Raw genomic sequence first — 23301 nt, forward strand, 5'->3', positions numbered from 1 at the left:
GTTACTAAACATTACTTACAGAGGCTTCATTTTTAGTATTGTTAGAATATCTAAAACAAACTTCTTCTGTCATTAACATTTACTCCAAATATACTTCTGCAGAAATGGCTGATATTGATATGCCATATTATGTAAGTGATAGTTATTTTCAGTTACTGAGAGAGAGCTATATCACAAGTGATGGAAATTGTATAATTTATACAATTATACAAACTGAATAATTTGAATAGAGGACGGAGTGGTGGGTGGTATTTGGATAGGAGAAATTTCCAAAGGATGTTAATGTTAAACATTCTTAAAATTTAATTCTTCTAGCTTAAGAGTATATATTTCTCTAAATTTTCTTAGATCTGTGATTAGGTAACATCAAAAATTGTACAGAGAAACTGGCATCTTACTCTTCAATATAGTCATATAAAGATTACCAATTCTGGCCAAGTGTGGTGGCTCATGCCCGTAATCCCAGCACTTTGGGAGGCCAAGGTAGGAGGGTTGCTTGAAGCCAGGAGTTTGAGACCATAGTGAGACCCTGCCTCTACAAAATAAAAATTTTAAAAACTAGCCGGGCATGGTGGTGCACCCCTATAGTGCTAACTACTCAGGAGGCTGAGGCAGGCTGATCACTTGAGCCCAAAGGTTCAAGGTTACAGTGAGCTATGATCACGCCATTGCATTCTAGTCTGGGCAACAGAGTCTGGGACCATGTGTATCTCTAAAATTTAAAAAAAATAATAATTGCCAATTCCTCTTTTGTTAGAGACAAAAAAAAAATAGACTTCCAAAGTCAAAACTGAAACACAAGACAATTATGTAGAATTTTGTGTTTCTCATTTTTATTTTTTAAGGTTAAATGTTCTATGCATTTTGTACTCAATATTTTTCTTTAGGTGATTTAGTGACCCTCAATACAAAATGATGCCCCACTCAGAGACAGAAACTCCAAAACCACTTCTGTAGTTTTCTAGAACTGTATAATGCTGTAGAAATGCTTTAATATGTATGTATTACTATGTGGCAAATTATCTATTTTTATTTATAGTGCATTTGTATAATAACATGGAAATCTTAATATACAAATGTTGTTCTACATCACAAAACAATCTTTTCCTAGAACATATTACTAATATTAAAATATTAGTGAATGACATTTGAAACATTAGCCTTTTTTTACTTCCAATGCAAATTTTCTCTAGTACCAAAAATCTTGGTGACTTTTAAAATAGAAAGGTGGAAATATTCTTTGGAAGGGTAGTTGTTTTTATAAGTGTAAAACTCATTTTTAAAACTCTAATGATTACAACTTTATAAATGTTAATTGAGGATATCCGAAAGTAAGAATTTCAGATGTCAAAACTATCTTGAAGCAACAAATCTATTCCATAAAATAGAAACCTTATGCAGAGTTCAAAGCACAAGTCTAACTGCTGTGAAGTACTGTTTACCAGAAATTACTCATTGACTGTAAGCCACAGCCTACATACTCTGTCAAATCAAATACAAAAATGAATAAATACGAAACAGACCAATATAGAGGTAACTAGATAAATATGATACTAATTAGGGCCATCATTCCCTAATTCAGCAGTAACATCTCACACAGAAACAAGTTTTAGGCCACGTGTGGTAACTCACACCTGAACCCCAGCACTTTGGGAGGCCAAGGTGGGAGGATCACTTGAGCCAGGAGTTTGAGGCCAGCCTGGCAATATGGCGAGACCCCATCTGTAATTTTAAAAAAGAAAAAAAAGAGAATTAAGTTCTAAAGTCAAAAAAGCAAAACCACGTAACGTCAAAATTATCCCACTGAACTAGACTAGGAAGGAACAAAAGGGAAATCTGTATTTCTGGGTATATGAACTATTATGTTTCTAAGATAAATATCAAATCCCAAGGTATAAAGGGTATGAGTGGAGAATTCTAAAGTGTTTCGGTTTTCTTACAGTGTTTTTAAATTTTTGCATTAATATTAGTATCTAATAAAATTGTTCTCATATGGATTAAATTCAATGTGTATTTTATTTAACTCCCATGTCTACTAACAATCGATGAAAACATACAGCTATTAAGGATCATATTTAACCACTTGCCCAGGCTATAAGGAATTTCTTCTAGTTAAAGTACTGATGGAACTTAAATGAAAAACACAAGTAATGGTCTACAAAGTGTGATTCAGAAATAAATTGGAGAGGGATCTGAACTACTACCACTATCTGCTTCTAGTTCAGAGGCCCGGAGCATGCACTACCTAAAAATTAGCAACTATCTCTACTTTACAAAAAGATTCCACTGCCAGTATCTTTTTTGCAACCATTTCCTCATTTGAGTATCATTAATACTTCTTATAAATCAATTTAGAGACTAAAATTGTGTTGTATTCTGAAAAACCTAGGAAGGACAAGTATAAAGCAATGTAATCTAGAGAGCAGAGGCAGGAAAAGCTGGTGCTTTGTAGCTCTGAATATATAAGGAGGGTATACATTTTCATGTATGCTATATATAGTCAAACAATAGACAGCCTCAGATTCTCTAGAATAAGTTTTTTATTTATAAATAACTAAGCAGGAGGAGTAATAAAAGCTCATCCACTTAGACATTAGAAATTGTGTAGGTTCTGTGTCCACCAAGCCTCTTTTTTGATGTAAATCTAAAAGAGGGGACATAGCACAGTAAGGAGAATCAAGTGTTCATGACACCAGTTCTAATTGTCATGGGTAGCTCCCCATTCAAGGATGAGTAAACAGAAAAGTATATATTTATATTATATGGATTCTGTGAAAAATAATTGAATATGGCACTACATTGAAGGCAAGGATGAATAGTATAAATATGTATATATGTATAAGAACATATGTATGAGAGGAAATTAAATATAATTTTTAAGATATATCCTATGTTCTCAGTAATAGATCTTTTAAAAACAATTGCAAACCGAAAAATAGGAAAAATGAAATGGTTGCTGGCTAGTGTAAGAAAATACTGCCCAAAAGCTATTGACATGATGGAAAGAATCATATTTGCCTTTGTCATAATGGGCCAGTAGTCACATAAGAAAATGAAACCCTTGATAGAGAAGGATATTTTTAATTCTTCCAGAATGTAAAAGACAATAACATGAAAGATGAAATGATGAGATAAAATGCTAGAATAGAGAGAGCAGAGAGACAGGTCCAACCAAAAAATAATAATTCTCAAGAAAAGAATACAGAATAAATGGAACAAAAAGAATGTGCAGAAATTTTAACAGCAAAACAAAAACACTGTGACTTGAATTTACAAATCAAAAAAGAATTCATCATGCCTCAAGCAAAATTAATGAGAGGCAACCCATGCATAGATATCCTGGCAGTTATCTTTCCCCCATCATCCCATCCCATCAAATGTCCTTGGCCTTTTAACCTGTTTTTTAACATTTTATTTTGAAATAATTTTACACTTACAGAAAGGTTGTAAAAATAATACATAGAGTTCATGTATCTCTTCACTCAACTTCTAATTTTAACAGCTTACATAATCGAAACAATTAGCAAAACCAAGAAATTAGCATTCATAAAGTACTATTAAGTAAACTACAGAACTATTAAGTAAAGTACAAACTTCACCATTTTTTTCACTTATGTTCTTTTTCTGTTCTAGGATCTAATCTAAGATCCTACATTAATTTGTCATGTCTCCTTATTCTCTACCAATCTGTGGCATTTACATAGTCTTTTATTGTCTTTCATGACCGTGATACTTTTTTAAAAAACTGATTATTTTGTAGAACACTCTTCACTTTGAGTTTGGCCTGTGTTTTCTCTTAATTAGATAAAGGTTATGAATTTGGGACAATAATATCACAGAGGTGATATGCCCTTATCAGTGTGTCATATCAGGGGATATGAGATGCCAATATGTCTAATTACTGGCAATGTTAACTTTGATCACTTTAAGCTTAAAAAGTAACTTGCCCACAGTAGCATAGTTGAGTAAGTGGCAGATCCAGGATTCTAATCCAAGCATGCTTTCTACCATGGAGAAAAAGTTAGCCGGTTTCTTAAATCCTTGCAGTGAAGATCCCTGACAAACTATGCACAAAGAACTTCCCATTAGGATTTTAGTGCGTCCCTCTTAACTATGAACATGCAGCCACGTTAGAAGAAAACCTCTAGAGTGAGAGAACAAAATAAACAGAAAAAAAGAAATTCATAAGAAACATACAATGCAGGGAGCAGAAGAAAATGTCAAAGAAACTACAATTAATATCCTCTCCAAAATAGGCAAAAACTAATGAGAAGTGGTACATGCATAGACAGCCTGATACTTTTTCTCTCAAACATCTGTCCTTTTAATTTGTTTAGCCTTGCATTTTGAAATAATTTCATATTTACTGAGAAGTTATAGAAATAATAGAGTTTCTGTATATCCTTCACCTACTTCATCCTTTGGCTAGAGGGCACTGGCACAGGAAATGAACATCAGTACAGTCCTCTAAACTATACGCCTTATTCTAAAATGTCACTAGTTTTTTCACTAATGTGATAACTGAAATAAATTATGTGTGAGTTAAATATTAAAGGCAAAAGTTTTCAGAAAGTAGCATCAAAAAAGACTGAGGTGAATAATAATAGAGAAAAGATAAAATTAGATTAATCCAATAAGTCAAATATTTTTTAAATTGAAGAAAGGAATAGAGAAAATCATTTGGAGGAAATTATCAATAAATTAATACACGAAACTTAAGGACAAGAGTCTCTAAATTGAAAGTCTCTAAATTGAAACTCCTAGAAACTTAAGGACAAGAGTCTCTAAATTGAAAGGGCCTACCAACTACTTGCCACGATTACTGCAAAAGACTTACACTAAGGCCAGTTATTTCAGAATGGCAGGAATAATAGAAAAAAATTCAGAATGGCAGGAATAATAGAAAAATTCCAAAAGCTTCTAAAGAGAGAAAATAGATCACATTTCCCCTTGATCTTATTTATTTTTTAAAATAAATTTTACAATAACTTTTACCTCAAATGTATCATATAACCTAGAAATAATTACGTCTCAATGGTTCACTTTGTAAGAATGTTTAGTGTATTTTTTGCAGTAATTTTCTGCTTTCTTTTTCATTATGCAGACTTTAAATAGAATTCTATCAATTTCAGTTAGTTTCTCTGTGTACAACTAAATCAGATAAAAAACACTGAGATAAAATTCCATTCCATACATTTTCTTTGCCATTCTTTCTTAAGTACTTTAGATCTTAGGTATATCATTCAAGAACCAGTGTTATTTAAAGCGTTGTATTTTTTGTTTATATTTAAACTTCAAAATAATAACAAATTTAAAAGTATTTGTACATTGCAGAACACTTTATCTTTGCAGAATAAATTCTTTCTGCAATGAGATATTCCTAACCCAAACTGTAGTAGCTCTTCATTGCAATGTGAAAGTAGCTGCCTGTTTCTTCTTGTAAACCTTTAAGGAAGAGTTCTTCATGTCATCCTGGAAATTTAAAGTAAGGTTTATTTAAAGGCCTCCTCATTCAACTTTAAAGTTTGGTCAAATAATTTTTACTTAAAAATATTTATAGGATATCTTTTCTGTTCCATACTGTCAATTTTGTCTTATTCATATAATGCTTATATGAGCTGGAGATTACCTCAGTTCCCTTTATTTTCACTTCCTATATTGACTTTTGGTAAGGTTTTTTTTCTCATTTTTGAATGCTGCTCCTTAAGTAAGTTTCTTAAAAATAAGGAACGGAAATAAAAAATCAGATCAGTGTGTTTATCCTTCTAATCTGGAAAAACTATGTATATATTTAATTGGAGGATGGTATTACAACTATAGCTAAAATAGGCTGGGCACAGTGGTACATGCCTGTAATCCCGGCAATGTGGGACGCCGAGGTGGGCAGATCACTTGAGATCAGGAGTTCAAGACCAGCCTGACCAATGCAGTGAAACCCTGCCTCTACTAAAAATACAAAAAAAATTAGCTGGGCGTGGTGGTGCATACCTGTAATACCAGCAACCCGGAAAAAAAAAAAACAGCTAAAATAAAACTTTACTTAAGGATTTAAGTTATTATTGCCATTTCTGTTACATATTGCTACATACTGTCAAATATGGCAGAATTTTCATGTATTATGGGCCATTAGTTAACTCTATAAATCACATAAATAAGTTGCCCTTCACATAGAAATAACACACGGGCTCTACCATATGACAAGCCTTAAGTAAGAGCTCATTCTCAGTAGTTCATCAAACGTCCATTGAGCATGACATTTGAAGAATAATTTTGCAGTGCTGTAAATACAATTAATAAGACGTTACCCTCACAATAACTTTCAGCTTTCTTCATGACTTGAGCCCATAATTTTCTTGTAACTGTAACTGTTACTTTGGAATTGTCATTGGCTATTTCCTTTAAATATGGCAAAATTCAGTGCCAACATGTACTTTTTATTGAAACTGGCAGGACCTAAGTTAAATTATCTTGTTTTGGAAAGAAGTAAAAGGAATAAATGAGGGAAATATCAATAGATCTTCTCTAGGATATCAGGTTAAGTTATAAGTACTATAATGTACATTTCTAAAAATTCTTATGTGAATATTTGTGACTCAAAGGTATCACTTTTCTATTTTGAAATGAATAAATACTATCAGTCAGCAACAAGGCAAGGATGTCCCCTCACCATTTTTTTCAACTAACAGTAAAACACAGAATAAATACAGATTTAACTTAACCATGGTAACAAGTGCACAATTACTTATCTTCCTAAATATCTAAACATATGTCTAGTTAATCCTGTTCTTTTAGTCTCAAAAGCACTAGTGTTTTATAGCTTCTTTCTCTCAATGTTTCTATTAAACTTGTTATTTCTGATTTGTACTTTCATTTAATTAAAGTGAATCCAATATATTTAAGTCTGGTAATAAATTATTCTCACATTATAAAGTTGTCTTACTTCAGGCTGCCATAACAGCTATATCATAGACTGGGTAGCTTATGCAACAAACATTTATTTCTCAAAGTTTTGGAGACAAAAAGATTGGAAAGTCCAACACTGAGGTGCTGGGAGGTCTAGTATCTGCTAAGGACTGACTTTCTGGTTTGCTGATGTCTGTCTTCTCATTTCTGCAAGGTGAAAAGCAGAGAGAGCAGAAGCAAGCTCTTTCCTGTCTCGTCTTACAAGGGCAGTAATCCCATTCATGAGAACTCACACTCATGACCTAATTACCTCCCAAAGATCCTGCCTCCAAATGCCATCACACTGGGGACTGGGCTTTAACATATGAATGTGGCTGGGACACAAACATTCAGTCCATAGCAAGAATATGTTCACCCTATGCTCTTAAAGCATCTTATTAAGGTTTCCTTTCATAGTATATCAGAAGTTCTCAGCCTCAAAATTTCTTTCCAGCCTAGAAAGGTTAAACCAGTGGCCACAAAAGGGCCCAATAGTAAATGTTTTCAGTTTTACAGGCTTAAATACATAGTTGCTATCAAAACTATCCAGCTCTGCCATTGTAGCATAAAAGTAGCCATAGACATAACAGAAACAATGAGTAAGGCTGTGTTCCAGTAAAACTTAATCTATAAAACAGGTGATGAGCCAGATTTGACCTGCTGTCCATAGTTTTATGACCCTTGAGTTAATCCATTAACAGGTTAATGTATCCTCTTAAAGTATAATATGAAACATAGCATAAATTCATTTGTTATCATTTCATTTTTAATTATATCTTTTAAATCTACTTTTTAGTTTAACATGGATTATCTGACCCTGAGCCTCTGGGCTGTTTTGATATTTACATTTGCCATAAGCCCTTCCTAGCCAAAATACTTGGAGGGAAGAGGGGGGAAAGTGTAACTAAAAGGTAATTTGAGATATTCATTCATTCCTGTGTAAGGATGAGGATTGATTGATACAGTATTCTGGGTAAATCCTACTCAGAATGACAGGAAAAAGTAAATTTTTTATCGGGAAAAATCTTATTATTTTATTTTCATATCCAATTATGGTTTTCCATTCTTAGTTTGAGCACTTACTTTCCTTGCATTCTGAGTCTATCATTCCTTCTAATTGAACATTCTTTTCTCCTTTTACCTAATGTTTTTTCTTTGCCCTTAGAACCTAGACTACATGGATAGGCAGTGTACTTTTCATGACATAAAATTCAACTTATGACACCTTAATCTCTTACAGAATAGTTTTTTAAACATTCTTTAGATAACATCTTCCTCTACTTTCAGGACATATGATGAGAGCAGGTAGCAGGATTTTGTATTCTACACATCATTAATATTTTTAATTTATCTGTCTTAGAAAGGTGTGGGGGAGAAATATAGGGATATCTTTTTTATTCCATATGAAATTATTTCATATGAAATTATGTCTTCAATATTGCAATCTATTCAAATTACTCATCTTAAGATAATTACCAAGATATATTTCACAGCTTCTTATTAGCCAAATCCCAAGGGTCTTGTGCTAGTCCATGTCCTCTTAGATTTTAATTCAATACTGTCACCTAGCCTGTCCTCAACTTTTATTATTCCTAAGATGTGACTCTCTTTCTTTGCCTTCAGTTTGATCTTTCAATGTCTCTTTAAGAAATATATTTCTTCCTCTCTTATCAACTACCTTAATTATAGCACAATTCTCTTTGTCCTCTAAACTGTCTTCCTAAGGGAGTTTTCTAAGTCCAGTGTTGTAAAAGAAGTCAAAAACAGTCTTGTATAATCAGAACCCTTCTACCAGACTGTCTAATGTCAATTTGGCACTGCGTCTTCTATGTCTTCATCATTGTCTGGTACTAGTTCAGAAGCAGTCATCTCCATCAAGTTGTCTTTTGTAAATTCCTCTGGTGTAGTGTCTATTAGCTCTTTAATTTTTCTTAAATCTGTATCTTGAAACCATTCAATCCTCCACCATTTTTGCCATATCCATAATCTCTTTCATGATTTCCTTGATTGACTTTGTTGTAAATACTGTGAAGTTAGGTACAACATCTAGACACGGTTTTCTCCAGTAGGAATTTATTATTTCAGGCTTGATGGTTTTCACAGCTTTTTCTATAACAATGGCATCTTCAATGCTGTAATCCCTCAGACTTGCATGATGTTCTCTCTTTTGGGGTTCTCTTGCATAGCATTAACAATTCTCTCCATAGAATATCATGTGTAATGAACCTTAGAGGTCCTTATGACCCTCTGAGGTTGAATTAGAGGCATTGTGCTTAGGGACAAGTAGATCACTTTGATGCCTTCAGTGCAAAAGTCTGGCATCTGGTGTTTATGTTTTCCCTTCAAGACTGTTATTAGCAGCTTTATAGATAAGGGCAGTACTGATCATAAACCTGACTACATTTGCACAAAACACTAGAGTTAGCCTCTCCCTTCCTGCCTTAAATCCTGGTGCTTGCTTCTCTTCCTTATTAATAAAGTCTTTTGTGGTTTTTTTTTTTTTTTTTTTTTTGACTAAGGCACTTCTGCCTGCATTAAAAACCTGTTTAGGCAGATATCCTTTTTCTTCAGTGATTTTCTTAATGGCATCTTGGAACTCATCTGCTGCCTTTTGGAAGGTGTCTCTCCTGTTATCTTGACATTTTTTAAGCCAAACCTCTTTCTAAAATTATAAAAACCACCTTTTAGAGGCATTACATTATCCAGCTTTAGATCCTTCACCTTCCTTTTGCTTTAAGTTATCATATAATGACTTTGCTTTTTCTCGAATCATATTAGAGTCTATAGGTATGCCTTTCTTACCATAGCAATCCCACATCCACATAAAATCTGCATTTTCCAATACAAAATCAAAAGGTATTATTTTGCAAAAAGTGCAAGATGTTTGTGCCTACTGGCATAGTTGCAGCAATGCCTTCATGAATTCCTTTTTTTTTTTTTTTTTTTTACAGTGGTCCTTAACACTGGATTCATTTGTCTTGAAATGGTGGGCACCCTCCGCTGCAGATCTCAATCTGCAGTATATATCAAGCAATTCAACTTTTTCTTGTAATGTCATGACTTTGCTTCTTGGGAGCACTTCCTGCATCACTAGTGGCATTTCATAAGGGTTCTATGGTGTTATTCAAGGTTTACAGTATTGCACTAAACACGAGAAATATGTGAAAAGTGAGAGAGATTAAATTTTACTTTGATATGCAATTTACTGGAGAGGTTAACTGCTCACACAGAGATGATTGTCATCACACGGTGTTTTGGGCAGACGCAACACTTGAGCTCACCATTTGAGCTTACTGCAATAGTAACAGGAAATGGCTATGAAATTTTTACAGTAGTACAGTATGTACTACAGTAAATTTTATGAAGTTATGATATAGTACTGCATCTTTACATTTGTTTACATTTCTCTCAACCGCAAACTGCACCATGTCTGTGTCTGTGTGTAGAAGTTTTGATAAATTTCAACTTTTTATTAAATATTTGTGTATATTTTATGGTAGTAAATGATAGAATGACCCTATATATATTTTATGCACTCATGACATGCCTAACTTTAAAAGTGCCTTATTAACTTTTTCAATATTTCTGGGCAGTAAATCGCATCTGTAAGTTTTTTCAAATTGTTGCAAATCTCCAAAGAATTTTCTGATTTATTTACTGAAAAAACTTCACATATAAGTGACCAGGTGCATTGGCTCATGCCTGTAATTCCAGCACTTCGGGAGGCCAAGGCAGGGGAATCACTTGAGGCCAGGAGTTCAAGACCATCCTGGCCAACATGGCAAAACCCTGTCTCTACTAAAAATACAAAAATCAGCCAGGAATGGTGGTACATGACTGTAATCCCAACTACTCAGGTGGCTGAGGCATGAGAATCGCTTGAGCCCAGGAGGCAGAGGTTGCAGTGAGCTGAGATCATGCCATTGCACTCCAGCCTGGGCAAAAGAGTGAGATACTGTCTCAGACAAAAAAAAAGAAAAAACCTTCACATATATTTATTAAGTGCACCCATGCAGTTCAAACCCATGTTGTTCAAGGATCAGCTGTATTAATTTCTCTCTCCACTGCCAAAACCCTTTTCAAAGCTCTATTACTGCCTAATGAGATTACTATATATTTATTTTCTTTTGTTTTTTTTGAGACAGAGTCTCACACTGTCGCCTAGGCTGGAGTGCAGTGGCGCGATCTTGACTCACTGCAAGCTCTGCCTCCCAGGTTCAAGTGATTCTCCTGCCTCAGCCTCCCGAGTAGCTGGGACTGCAGGCGTGTGCCACCATGCCCAGCTAATTTTTCTATTTTTAGTAGAGACAGTGTTTCACCATATTGGCCAGGCTAGTCTCAAACTCCTAACCTCAGGTGATCCACCCACCTCGGCCTCCCAAATTGCTGGGATTACAGTCATGAGCCACCGCGCCCAGCCCAGGATTACTATATATTTCTTCAAGACTTCTACATCTTCACTTTCCATCTTTTAGTCATGCATAAAATCTGAATTTAGTTTTTTATCTGACATTAATTTTTCCCCTCTTATCACTCTTATCAACTTTTAGCCACACTCTTACCATTAAATATTATATTCTCTGCCCGGGAGCAGTGGCTCATGCCTGTAATCCCAGCACTTTGGGAGGCCGAGGTGGGTGGATCACCTGAGGTCAGGAGTTCGATACTAACCTGAGCAACACAGTGAAACCCCATCTCTACTAAAAATTCAAAAATTAGCCAGGCATGGTGGCATGCACCTGTAGTCCCAGCTACTCACAAGGCTGAGACAGGAGAATTGCTTGAGCCCGGGAGGCGGAGGTTGCAGTGAGCTGAGATCATGCCACTGCACTCCAGCCTGGGTGACAGAGTGAGACATATTCTCTCATTTTCCCATATTTATCAACCTAAATTATTCATATATGAATATACTGAAGTTAGCACTGCTCCTTGTTCTCTCTAGCACATTGAGGCTTTAACCAAGTAATTTCACATACATAAAATGGTTTGACTTCATGTATCTCTATTTTCTCCTGAGAGGATCAGTATATACCGGGTTACAGCCAATAACCTCTAAGTAGTTAACTAGGTATGAATGGCTGTGTATTATCATAGTAGATCCAGTCATTCAACAAATGCTTACTGAGCACCTACCTTGTGCTTGCCATTATTCTAGACACTGGGAATACAGTTATGAACATTAGTAAATGGTACTGGACGGTATTAAACAGGCCAGGGAAATCTAGGCCAGTCTGTAGAGTTTGGTTTTAGCAAACACAACAAATTTGAGCCACTAGAGCCATGCTGTGTCCAATATGGTGCCCACTAGCCACATGAGGCTATTGAATTTCAATTTTAAATTAATTTAAATTAAATTAAAAATTCAGTTCCTGAGTTGCAACTAACCACATTTCAAGTGCTAATCAGCCACATGGGACTAGTGGCCACCATACTTAATAGTGTAATCGTAAAACATTCCCATCAATGTGGGCCATTCTATTGGACAGCGCTGCTCTAGAGATAGTGGAATAAATAAGGAAATTTTTGAGCCTATTCAAAATTTAAAATATGTCTTAGGACAGCATGATTCCCTAAATTAGAAGCTGGCCTAGGCCCAAATTGCCAAAAAGGTAGTAGTAACTAGGTTGATTCTTTGACCCAATCTAGTATTAACAACAACAAAAAAAATCCCAGGATGACACAGGTATATGGAATTCTTCTGAATTACACAGCGTAAGTACCTGTATGCCTGTCCTACTTATGCCCACTTAAAGGATACTTTCGGGTTTTGGACATCTTTCTTTTTTTTTTTTTTGAGACGGAGTCTTGCTCTGTCACCCAGGCTGGAGTGCAGTGGTACAATCTTGGCTCACTGCAAGCTCTGCCTCCTGGGTTCACGCCATTCTCCTGCCTCAGCTTCCTAAGTAGCTGGGACTACAGGCGCCTGCCACCACGCCCAGCTAATTTTTTTTGTATTTTTAGTAGAAACGGGTTTTCACTGCATTAGCCAGGATGGTCTCGATCTCCTGACCTCGTGATCCACCCGCCTTGGCCTCCCAAAGTGCTGGGATTACAGGCGTGAGCCACCGCGCCCTGCCAGGGTTTTGGGCAGCTTTCTAAATAGCCTCCTGCGAAAAACACTATTCCCCTTTTAAAAACAAGTTTTTAAGACACACCTAATAGAAGGAAATGTTGTAACTCGTAATCTGTGCTGACCCATCCCTCATTTTATTTACTAAACATTTATACTGTAACACTAGACTATTAACACTAGAGATTGTCTAATACAGATTCTAAGCTCTCAGAGAGCAGGGACAAGCTTTTCCTGAGTTCTGGAGCCCTCCTAATTGCTAACCTCTCACTTTGTAACATTCTAATTTAATTTGTACCAAAGTTCTGCAAATATTTAGTGAATGTTGATTGATGGTCTGCACTCATCTGTTCTAACTTATGTTTTTTTTTTTTCCATTCAGTCTTCCTGATCTATATTTTCTCTTTACTTAACAGACAGTGTGGAGCATTCATTATTAAGACAATTGGGCAGCTCTAGTCCAGCTCAACTGATTTCTTGTCCAATGATCCTTGTGTGGCCGAGATCCAGCTTCAACGAACCAGCTAGAAGCTGCCCGTTGTGAAACTTAGTGTTAGTTAATACCTCACCATACTCAGTTATTCCACTATAAGCTGTCTAAATTTGATGAAATTTGCTTTTTCAGCTGTTCTACAAAATTATTTAGGTAGATGTGGCATGTTGGTTTTTTATGTGCTAATGTAACTGTAATGACTTTTTCTACAACATGTTTTATCCATTCCATAAATAATAACCTCATTGGGAATAGTCAGGTGTCTTTTATTTTCTCTGCTTTGTGTTATTTTTTCTTATCAAACTATTAGATGTTATGTTTCATATTATTTGATATTTATTTTCATATTTAGGATAAGAATCATTTTTAATTATAATACTTTTAATACTTTCATATATTTTACAACAGTATACTACTTAATCTTAATGACTTAATTCTATTTTTGCTTTGCTGTTTTGTCATTTAATATGCTTTTGTCTAATTTTTCATTCAGTTGTTACTGTTACTCCTTATTTAATTTTGCATCTGCCATGGTTTTCAGAATCTGAATAGTATTTATACTTCTTTTTTTATAACATTTTCCAAATATTAGAAATACCATCAACATGATCAATATTCTTGCCTTTTCATGTAATTTGACCATATTAAATTTTTTCTTCAATGTTTGAGACAACATTGAAATATTCCTATAACATAACTTATTTGGTATCAAATTTTATAAAATATGGATCCACCTCTGGAATTTTGATAAAAGAAGGGTTCATCTCTGACATGATCCCATAACATTGACTGAAATTCCACCAAATTAATGTTCTTTGAATGCTTTAATCCTTAAACCTTTTCTTCTTATATGCAACCAATATATTCAATTATATATGTGATTAATTTTTAAAAGGACAATTGTTTTCATAAAATGCAAAACTATTTTTACACCAAAGGAAAATTTTAGATCCTGATTCTAAATCCAATTTTTACTATGAAATTGGAAAATAGATGGGAGGGGGAGTCATTCATTGTTCAAAAGGTACAGAACAAATCATAGGGGTTTTTAATCTCTAAAATTTCTACAGTAGTACAGGAAATATTCCTCTTTACATTCATTTGCAGTTCTTTCACTGACCTCCTAATTTTAGGTGGAGGGGGCAGGGGAGCCATAAAATTTGGTACTCCCCTAATAAATCTATCTCTTTCCTCTCCTGTTTCAACCCCAAATATATTTCATGCTCAGCAGCAGAAGAAGAAATAATAGGATATGGATCACAAAGGTTTTTCTGGTGAGTCAAGCAGGGTGTTTTCTTTTGAAACCGTAATGAATATGTTTGCCGTCAAATGGTTCCATGAGAACAGTAGAACCTTATGAATGTATACTAGCATACAAGGATCTCAAGTACATTAATTATTCTCAGTTTTAGGAATGTAAATAGATTAAGTCCCACAATGAAATTTCAAAAGTTTTTGTTCTGTAAGTAAAAAATTACTAACCACTGATGTTCGAGATTTTCTTTTAATAGCACTATCCTTGAGAACCAAAAAGTTTATGTTTTGATTTTCAAATGTTAAACAAGATGCTAAACAAATCCTGGACTGTTAATAAAAATTAATGATGTATTATTAGATAAGGAATTTTGATAATAATTGATACCCAAGTTTGTTTCTTCCACAGCTATATAGATTATATGCATACATATTTATACATGTTTATATACATATATAAACACATATATAATTTATGCACTTTCTTAGAATTTAGCTTTGAGAAGCTAATAAAAATTTTGAAGTTTGACAATTGAATAAATGAAGGATATCATTCAGCCTTCTCCATGGCTGAATTAAAAATTAATCATTAAAAATTAATGATGTATTATTAGATAAGGAATTTTGATAATAATTGATACCCAAGTTTGTTTCTTCCACAGCTATATAGATTATATGCATATAAACACATATATGTATATATGCACTTTCTTAGAATTTAGCTTTGAGAAGCTAATAAAAATTTTGAAGTTTGACAATTGAATAAATGGAGGATATCATTCAGCCTTCTTCATGGCCTAGCTTAATAGCCCAAACATGTTACTTTTTTTTTTAAGAGACAGTCTTGCTCTGGGGCCCAGGTTGGAATGCAGTTATGTGATCATGGCTCACTGTGACCTCAAACTCCTGGGCTCAAGCCATCCTTTCACCTCAGCCTCCCTAGTAGCTAGGATTACAGGCATGTACCACCACACCCAGCTAATTTTTTATTTTTTGTAGAGACAGGGTCTTACTAGGTTCCCCAAGCTGTTCTCAAACTCGGGCTCAAGTGATCCTCTTACTTTGGCCATCCAAAGTGCTGAGATTACAGGCATGAGCCATTGTACCCGGCCCCACACATGTTACTTCTAAAAACAGATAGATTGAGAGAACAAAAATTCTCCTTACATATACTAAGTAAAGCCCATTTTTTTATTTCTATTTTGTAGTATATCTCTAATAGATAATTTTGAAAATTAAGGTTTTACTTAGGACCCATTTCGAAAGGCCAATCTGAAGAAATTATCTGAAATTCACTGAGTGTTAGAATAAAATGGATAATACAGATATTAGTACATGTACCAAAATCACAAGGTAATAACTTTGCAGCCTGTTTTCCAAAAGTCTCTAATACAATCAGAGATAGAAGATGGTAACATGTCAAAAGACAAAGAATCTTGGGAAATTAGGCTTTAACTTCTTTTGTCAGCTGATTTCAGAAGAATGGCTTGGAAAGAGGTATGAGTTAGTTTATAATAGATTGCTTTATAAATTTCCACTGACAAGAACAGTACAATTATTTTCAAACACATTTATACATGATAACCCCCATATGTAAGAGTGGGTTTCCTGGATTTATGCTACACTTAACTATAAAATAATGATTTGGGGTCACACACAAAAATTCTTTGTATCTTTCCCAGAAATTGCACTTCAATAGAATTAAAATACAGAATCAAAGGACTTTAGGAGGGCATCCGATACAACTTCAAATATCATGCTTCAACATGCTCTTTGTTACTGTAATAAATTGTTGGCCTCTAGACCTATAGTTTGACTCCAATTTATCCTGAAATCACTATAGACTTAAAAGTGGCAAAGAAGAAAATTATACCCAAAGAATTAACATAAATAATATTCATAATTGGTGCTGTTTCTTTCAACTCTATTCAGTGTTTTTATCCCTGTGCATAAGTCCTTAAAAATATGGCATCAGTTTTGTCCTTCCATGTTGAACACCACTCTCTAACAGTGGCTGCTGTTTGTTGGACTTACTCTTCCCTTTGAAATACAGGAGTGTGAGAAGTGGCCTTTCTATACTTAGAGACCAAGGCCCCTCACTTCCTCCCCTGCTAAGAGTCTTCTCACTTCAGGAGATAAGCAACAGTTGGTGGTGGTTCATCAGAGAAAATTTGGGGGACCTAGATCCTCACACTTCTTGGGATGTACCCATAAGATTCTGGTATACCCTTAGGCCTTAAGAGAGAATGTCTAAGAAGAAAGTTCTTTGATTAGACTCCTACTTTTTTCTTCTCCATTTCTTCCTTCATGAGATGGTGAAAATAAAACACATCTCTACGAGTTTTTATTTCCTGGGAAAAAATATCATTTTAAAAGATGGTAGTTTTGTGTTGTTATTTTGTTTTATGAGTCAGGTTTCTTTCCAGAGGTATACAGCCTTCAGAGTAACTGCCCCTAACGTCTTAATATTTATTTTCTCCCTTTACTAACCACTAACAAGTTCTGTGCCATTCTCTCTATACCTTTGTCTTTGATGGGTTTTATTCCTTTAAAAAGTATTTGTGAAGGCTGAATCTATCATATAATCTATGCGTTATCTCAGTAAAGTATTTTCTTCATCAAATGGGACTTGTGGTATTTACATTAATAGTGGCTTTACTTTCACTCATGAAGCATTTGAGATAAAAAAATGTCTAAGTTCATCCTTCAATATCTCATAGTATTTGAATTTTAGATGCCCGTTGGGGTAAAATTTCTCATGTCATCATTCATTCTGTTTTTCTAATTAATCTAATGGAATACAATAATCTGAAACTTGAGGCTTTGTGATAATCTATAGTGAAGTCCTTTTATAGAAATATCTTGGTGACTGGAGCTTTTATATAACTATAGTATATATATTATATATATCCACAAATATATGTATGCATACATGTATACATATAAAGAAGTATAACAGAGAAAACATATTAATTAGAACAGACAATATTATTGTAATATTACTTATTAACAAGTAGTGTGGCACCTATTTTAGGTGTCTGGACTGGGAATCTGAGGCTAGAGACAGGTTCTAGTTTTTTAACAGGTGAGTTTTTGCAGCTTTATCTAACAGCTATCATTCCATCCCTTTGTAGAGGATATCAAAAAAGCAACTGATAAATCCCATCTAATTAATGGATCAAAATTCTGTGGACTTATTTCTAGTTTTGGGGGGAACTGACCAACATCTGATTTTTGAGAGTATAAGAGTCTGAATTCCTTGTTAAGATTTAGTTCTTGGTCAGGCACAGTGGCTCACGTCTGTAATCCCAGCACTTTGGGAGGCTGAGGTGGGCAGATCACGAGATCAGGAGATCGAAACCATCCCGGCCAACATGGTGAAACCCCGTCTCTACTAAAATACAAAAAATTAGCCGAGTGTGGTGGTATGCGCCTGTAGTCCCAGCTACTCAGGAGGCTGAGGCAGGGGAATAGCTTGAAGCCAGGAGGCAGAGATTGCAGTGAGCCAAGATCACGCCACTGCACTTCAGCCTGGTGACAGAGCAAGATTCCGTCTCAAAAAAAAAAAAAAAAAAAAGATGTAGTTCTTCTTGCATCAAATGTTTAACTGACGGTTTCCTACAGAACTGGAGTATATGTATTTGTTTGTATTGGTGGTCTAAAGCATTATTTACTTTTCCCCTACCCCCCCAGTGAATACATGACTTTGTTATCTTAGTAACCATATTAAAAACAGCAAGGGAGAATTCAGGACATCTTTTCACATCACCTTCAGTGTACACAGTCTCCTTTGTTAGCCCCACTGCGCCATGTGAATATTATGGTTATGCCATGATATGGGAAAAGTTTAGAAAGCAGAAGAAAAGATAATGTGTTTTTTTTTTTTTATGGGACTTTTTGAAATTAAACACTTTTTTTAAAGATTCAAACTTCGAATTGGGCTATAAACCTAACACTGTACAACTCATTTGATACAACTCATTAATTCACTTGCTTCTTGAAAACTACTTTCTAAATCACTGTCACCTTTGCTTAAATTTTATATATCCATTACAGAGAATTCAGCTTTCCTTATTTTCTTCTAAATGATGAATTATTTGGAGAAACATCCAGAATTCATTCTAAATGTCATTTCTTCATATAAATCATCCAGTTGATCTTTCCTTATTAAACATCCTTCAAACCAAACATCTTCATACATGCTAGCTAAAGGTAAGTGACAGTACAGCTTTTACTGACATGATTTAATCTCAGGTCATGCAGTTTCAAAAGAAATCTCATCTTTATTATTTAAATAAAGTACAGTTCGTTCTATTAAAGTAAGACAGACTTACAATTACAGTCTGCCTGAATAAGGTCATGTGTAGTAACATAACTACCTCTCTTCTCAGAACTGATTACATCCTTAAGACACATGTCAAGTTCGCATGTAATTATTAGTTTAACCTTCTCTGAAACAACATTATATGAACTCAGAATTAGGAGTCCTTGTTCTCCAACACGTATGTCCTCTGGAATCTCACCCCACCTGCATTGATGAGCAGCAGACTTGATTTTTATTATCTATATAGAAATCAAGGTGATTCACCTATAGATGAAGTCCTCTGATGTTTCATCAGTCATATCAAATTCTGCTTTATCTTCTGCTCCTTGTAATAGTCAGACAGTTCTTGACTTTTCTGATCTCTGCTCAGAGACTTTATATGGGGTAATCATCTACTTATCATCCAAATATGAATACTTAAGAGGGAAAGGGGGCACCAAAAAGAATTAAAATTACGTATTTTTTTAAATATGTGTTTATTGGCCAACAAAGAAGTTTGCCATGTTAATAATCTTATAAAATCATTCTATTCAAAAACTGTTTTTCAAAACTAAAATTCTAGTAATACAGTAAAGTGTAAGCCTAGACTGTCTCAGGGAAATTAGAATATAGCTAATATTCCTATTAATATATTACACAATAAATGTAACATTAAATCAGGATCAAAAAGTATGGCCTAAAAAGGGATTAAGCTGTAGAGCCTAGGCCTGGACTGCTTTATTACTTTAACCCTTGAAGCCTTATGGTTTCCAGTTTAGCCAATGACTTACACAGCTATATAAACAGATTGACTTATGTTTAGATATAAGCCTATTTTGCTATGTTATAAATATGAAATCATTGAATTATATAATTTAAGGACTCAAATAAATCCCAGAGATCCTATTATCCCTTACTTTATATATGAAGAAACACAGTCTATAAACTACGGAATAGTCTTAAGATACTAGTCTTGAAATTTTGGTAACTTAACCTGTGTTCACTCTTCTTTTTTTTTTTTTTTTTTTTTTTTTTTGAGACGGAGTCTTGCTCTGTCGCCCAGGCTGGAGTGCAGTGGCCGGATCTCAGCTCACTGCAAGCTCCTCCTCCCGGTTCACGCCATTCTCCTGCCTCAGCCTCCCGGAGTAGCTGGGACTACAGGCGCCCGCTACCTCGCCCGGCTAGTTTTTTTTTTTTTTTTTTTGTATTTTTTAGTAGAGACGGGGTTTCACCGTGTTAGCCAGGATGGTCTCGATCTCCTGACCTCGTGATCCGCCCGTCTCGGCCTCCCAAAGTGCTGGGATTACAGGCTTGAGCCACCGCGCCCGGCCTCTTCTACAGAAAAGCTTTGCTTAAATCATTGAAGATTGTTCAAAGTCTACGATAATATTCGAAGTGAAAATGGTATTAACTTTGTTGATGATGTGCTATAAAGTCCTGCTTAAAATATCACATTTTTTCACACTATATTATTTCAAAACAAGAGTAATACCTTATATTTATATAGCACCTTACAATTTACAAGCACTTCACATGCATTATCTCATTTTATCCACTCAATATTTTTTGAGATAATCAGGCACTTTTTTAGGAAAGAAGTGAAGCTCAGAAAGGTTAAGAGAATTTCCCAAGGTGACATTACTATTAAGTGTTAGAACTCAGAACTTTCTTTTATAATAAATGATCACCTTTAAGGAAGCAAGTGATTTCTGGGGAGTGGCGGCGGGAGGAGGGTAGGAGGAGTGAGAGGGAAGTTCCTTAACACAATGCTTTTCAAAAATAATTTTTGTCCCACGCAAGAATTATGGACCATCTTTCCTTGAATCACCAAAATTAAATCTAACTCAAATAAAAGTGTACTCTAATCCCTTTAGCATCTGGGAATCTGAATCAGAAAATATTTCATTTCTAAAGAAAAGAAACAAATTGTGATAAACATAAAACTGTTTAATCATGCTTTTATCAAGTAACCTAAATATGAACCAGTTTTCTAACCAAAATAGTGGAAATAAATTACCCCAGAATTTAATTTTCTTTAGAAGCGCGCAAGTCAGCATTCTGGGAAATATAAGAATGAACACGGTGTGAGAAGAAAGAACTTCTAAGGTATCCCAGAAAAACTTTAATCCCTGCCATAGCAAAAGATACCTAGAGGCTGTGCCATGTCCTCTTTGTGTATTGGGAACATCGCACATTTCCACTGCTTATGAAAGAATAAAGTTCACCAAAAATAAATGTTATTTTTCTTCTTTCTTCCTTTCCATTTTTCTTGCTAATTGACACAATGTAGGCATGTATCAGTCTTAGTACAGGCCCTCCATGTAGAATATGCTATTTTGGGAAAGGGTTATTCTAGTTTAGTGTTCCTTTTTACATGCTAATGACAGGTACCAGACTTTTTATACTGATAAAACTTGATGTGGGCCGGGCGCGGTGGCTCAAGCCTGTAATCTCAGCACTTTGGGAGGCCGAGACGGGTGGATCACGAGGTCAGGAGATCGAGACCATCCTGGCTAACACGATGAAACCCCGTCTCTACTAAAAAATACAAAAAACTAGCCGGGCGAGGTGGCGGGCGCCTGTAGTCCCAGCTACTCGGGAGGCTGAGGCAGGAGAATGGCGTAAACCCGGGAGGCGGAGCTTGCAGTGAGCTGAGATCCAGCCACTGCACTCCCGCCTGGGCGACAGAGCGAGACTCCGTCTCAAAAAAAAAAAAAAAAGAAAACTTGATGTGGCTCTAAGGTAAATGGGTCATTATCATAATTGTCCACTGAAGTATTTTTAACTCAAAAATTATAACAGTGCCTAAGGTTAAATACAGTCTGTCATTGCAGTGAATTTTTTTTCACAACACTGATTTTGATAAACCACCTTTAAGTTATTATTAAAATACACCATAAATGTGTTTCTTTTCTAGTTGGAAGACTATCTTATGACTTCACAAGTGATAATTGTGCATGAGAGCTTATTCATATTGCTTTAAGATACTTGATAAGAATAAACTCTCTGTGTAATTGCACAATTTAAAACACTTGACCCTAGAGTTATCTAGGTCTTATATGCCATAAGAAATTATCCATCGTTTTTATTACTTACTCCTGATACTTACCTATTCCAGCAGTGGCAAATTGTTTGATTGTTGGTAGACATGCTCAATGTTTTGGTAAGTCAGCAGAGTGGCCTACGTACCCAAATCATGGAAATTACAATATATAATCAAACATACCTCTTTACAAAAGATTTGCCTTTTACCTTAGAATCTTTAGCTAATTTCCCTTAACTATGTAAGTCCCTAGTTAAGTTTTTGGAAAAACTAACAGAACACTTAGTATTAAATTTCTATTGTTAGATGCAGGCTGAGCAGCTGATTTGGCCTAAGTGCTACTTCAAAAGTTGTATTCATCTTTATGAGGTTAACCCCACCTCCTTGATACTTGCATTCTTCTTCAATCACAACTCAAATCACTTAAAGCAGGCAGAGAAAATTACAAGATTTTTAGGTAAAAGGATTTGGTTACATCCTGACTCCTGAAGTAGGCATTTATTCATTATGGATGCCTTAACTGAAATTTCCTTTTCTCAGTTTCTTGAACAAAACAATATCTCAAAGGATCCTTATGTTCAGCAGTGGATCGAATAAAAATCATTTGTTGGAACACAGAGTCTATTCATTGCATGTTTTAACAGGATGTTACTCTATTAACATGAAGTAGTATATTAATAATTCTCTGATTTTCTCTGGATAGTTGCTTTATTACCTATCGGATCTGCTCTTAATTTTGTATATCATAAGTTCATAAATCTTTTTTTCAACAAATCTTTACCAAAGTTCAGGGATGATACAAAGAAAGCATAATCTAATAATTTAGAAATACCATTGGATGTGGCCTCAGATCCCTTGAAGTAAGTCTCTTTTTATAGCCCTAGAATGCCTTCTTGTGCAGCAGCAGGTTATAAGGTCACTTACTTTTTCTAGTGGGAATTTCCTAAAACACACCTTCTGTCCACAGAATCCAGGCCCAGTTAATCTGATTTTTTAAATCTTTCCCTTAAGTAATTATAAAATTAGACCCATTTAAAATGCATTAAAACCTTAATTTTCTTTAAATCTCTTAATAGGAACCAAGGTTACATTCTGTGAGAAGCTTTTCTCAGCTGTCTTCTGTAGATTTGAAACCTTGATATTCTCAAAGCCCACACTTTCATCCTAGAAAAGATTTCAGAGCAGAGGATTCAATT

At 34.9% G+C, this 23301-nt stretch overlaps 1 protein-coding gene across 4 annotated transcripts in view; it reads left to right on the top strand.

Annotated features, from left to right (window-relative positions):
* BOLL (boule homolog, RNA binding protein) overlaps positions 1-14165 on the top strand; it is a 66115-nt gene extending 51950 nt beyond the window's left edge. For all 4 annotated transcript variants that reach the window (XM_033230744.1, XM_033230745.1, XM_033230746.1 and 1 more), the window contains one exon: positions 13429-14165. In XM_033230744.1, the coding sequence (XP_033086635.1) occupies positions 13429-13452 (24 nt within the window). In that variant the 3' untranslated portion in view covers positions 13453-14165. The remainder of the gene's footprint in view (positions 1-13428) is intronic.
* Positions 14166-23301: the final 9136 nt, after the last annotated feature.

This window comes from Trachypithecus francoisi, unplaced genomic scaffold (genome assembly GCF_009764315.1).
Source record: "Trachypithecus francoisi isolate TF-2019V2 unplaced genomic scaffold, Tfra_2.0 Lachesis_group13, whole genome shotgun sequence".
NCBI classification, from domain to species: domain Eukaryota; kingdom Metazoa; phylum Chordata; class Mammalia; order Primates; family Cercopithecidae; genus Trachypithecus; species Trachypithecus francoisi.